The sequence below is a fragment of the Myotis myotis genome, unplaced genomic scaffold, assembly GCF_014108235.1.
Source record: "Myotis myotis isolate mMyoMyo1 unplaced genomic scaffold, mMyoMyo1.p scaffold_m19_p_2, whole genome shotgun sequence".
Classification (NCBI taxonomy): Eukaryota; Metazoa; Chordata; class Mammalia; order Chiroptera; family Vespertilionidae; genus Myotis; species Myotis myotis.
Window position 1 is genome coordinate 193,466,096 of NW_023416324.1, and position 2,752 is coordinate 193,468,847.

The 2,752-nt window shown below is 43.7% G+C and overlaps 1 protein-coding gene across 1 annotated transcript; it reads left to right on the plus strand.

Moving 5' to 3' along the window:
- The first annotated feature begins 895 nt into the window (after nucleotides 1-895).
- Nucleotides 896-1,854, plus strand: LOC118677358 (RNA transcription, translation and transport factor protein-like). Its single transcript, XM_036352421.1, has one exon. The coding sequence runs from the start codon at nucleotides 944-946 to the stop codon at nucleotides 1,676-1,678; it is 735 nt and encodes a 244-aa protein (XP_036208314.1). The 5' UTR covers nucleotides 896-943; the 3' UTR covers nucleotides 1,679-1,854.
- The last annotated feature ends 898 nt before the right edge of the window (nucleotides 1,855-2,752 follow it).

Sequence of the window (2,752 nt, forward strand, 5' to 3'; positions counted from 1 at the left end):
GTCTGGGGCCTTAGCTGGAAGACTCAGCGGCTGAGGGTAACTCGACAGCTGGGGACTGAAATCAAATGAAGGCTCATTCACTCACACATCTGACTGTTGATGCCAGCTGTTCGCTGGGACCTCTAATGGGACCTCAACTGGGACTGCCAGCCAGAGCACCTACACATGGCCTTTCATTTGGGCTTTTTCTATATGGTGGTTGTATTCCAACAGCGAGTGTCCCTAGAGAGGACCAAGTGGAAACTGGACCTCCTATGCTAGCCTCACATTCACAGAAGTCACACATTCTGCTCATTGAGACAACCACACAGTCCCACCCAGGTTCTAGGGGAGGGGAGATAAACACCAAGACTTGATGGAGAAGCAGCAAAGTCTTTGAAGAACATGCATGACTAGAAATATTATTGTAGCCAGTTTTGGAAAAGAGAGTCAGCCATATTCTCTAAAGTCTTCAGTTCTTCATCTGCAAATGAGGATAACCGTATCTACCTGATAAGGCAGGGTGACATTAGGAGTATTTAACTATGAGCACAGAATGTACACTGACCCATTCACAAGTCACCAAGATTAACACTTCAGTCTCAGATCATGGAACAGTTGTGGAGGCCCCCGAGGAGAGGAAAAGGTGCATGGGGAGCGACGCTTAGTGGCTGACACTTAGTGGTCTCAGGTCAGGGAATACAGACCACCAGGAAAGAAGCAGGTCAGTAGCTTAACAACCTACTGTTGCATATAGGCTGAATGTCAGCTATGCTCACATCATTTTGAGGATTGAGTAAGACACTGCATATACAGCACTTGGCACATGGTAAATACAGAATAAACAATGATTATTGTTATAGCTATTTTTGGTACTTTGCCATTCTAATATGCAGCATAGAAATTAAAATCTGGCTCTCCTCTCCCGGCCGGAGCCCGGGGGACCGAGCGGGAAGCCGGGACCATGTTCCGCCGCAAGCTGACGGCCCTCAACTACCACAACCCCGCCGGCTTCAACTGCAAAGATGAAACGGAATTTAGAAACTTTATTGTTTGGCTTGAAGACCAGAAAATCAGACACTACAAGATTGAAGACAGAGGTAATTTAAGAAACATCCACAGCAGTGACTGGCCCAAGTTCTTTGAAAAGTATCTCACAGATGTTAGCTGTCCTTTCAAGATTGAAGATCTACAAGAAGCAATTGACTGGCTTCTTGGTTTAGCCGTTAGACTTGAATATGGAGATAACGCTGAAAAGTATAAGGACTCAGTATCTGATAATACAAAAAATGCTGACAATGCAGCTAAAAATGCAGAGCCATTGATCAATTTGGATGTTAATAATCCTGATTTTAAGGCTGGTGTAATGGTTTTGGCTAACCTTCTTCAGATTCAACGTCATGATGATTACCTGGTAATGCTTAAGGCAATTCGCATTTTGGTCCAGGAACGCCTGACACAGGATGCAGTTGCTAAAGCAAATCAAGCAAAAAAGGGGTTGCCTGTTGCTTTAGACAAGCATATTCTTGGTTTTGACACAGGAGATGCAGTTCTTAATGAAGCGGCTCAAATTCTGCGATTGCTGCATATAGAAGAGCTCAGAGAGCTACAGACAAAAATTAATGAAGCCATAGTAGCTGTTCAGGCAATTATTGCTGATCCAAAGACAGACCACAGACTGGGGAAAGTTGGGAGATGAACCTGTTAGGATCTCAGCGTCTCACCTATTTAGTACAGTTGAGAACCATGCACACTGTGGTATGTGTTTCAAAATCAAACATCACATTTTCAAGGGAAGAGTCCCAGAAAATTGACTATGTTTTAGAGATTTACCATCATTGCTTTTTCTTTAATAAAGTTTGGGAAAGCGGAAAAAAAAAAAAGAAATTAAAATCTGAAAAACAGGGGACCCCCTAATGTTTTATCTATTTAACATGAGGACACATGTCTCCGCTTCCCCAAGAGCTTATAGACCATGTGAGTATCTAAGATCTTGAATAAATTAAGTGGATGACCTTTCAATAGATAGATTATTCTTGAGAAATAAGGACTCTGGTTTTTTCCCCCTCTGGTTGGAAACCATGAGTCAATGACAGTATTGCTCTGTATTAGTTTCTTCAACAGCTGTACAAAACTTGAAAATTTCCTAGATGTTTGGTACACATTGTCAGCAAATTGATACGATAAAGGAATAGAAACAAGAGTATTACCCAGCTGTAATTTCAGAAGGGATTTCTGTGGCTTCATAGAGAAGTGTGCTTTGTACCCTAGAGCCCTATATCCTAAAATTAGAATAGGCCAAAAGGGACAGAGTCCAGCTCTATAGTTCCCCCTAGAATAGGAACCTTCTTTAATAATGAAATTATGCTCACAGAACCTGACTCACTAGCACATTTCCTGGACATGAAGGAGGCCCCCAGGGTTGGGCTGGTAGATGTCTGAATTCTCAGGAAAAAGGCTGATTGATGTTGAAGAATTTTCCACAATGCGGGGTAGCCCTATTTTCTGCCAAGCCACATCAGCCGGGAAAGGTCAGATGAAGGGTTGGCTAATAATGGTGACAGGAACAAAAGCTGACGTTAGCTTTGAGCACCTGTCCAACAATCTGGGTTGGAACACCCCTTCGGGTTCTCCTTCCCTCTGTCTCTGGGGACCCCATAGTTCTCAGAGGTGCCTTTTGGAGTATTTCTGCTGCAGCTGTAGGCTCCATATCCTGTTCCCACCAACCGGTCTGAGCAGGAGCTGCTGCAGCCATGGTCCCCTCCACCTTAGG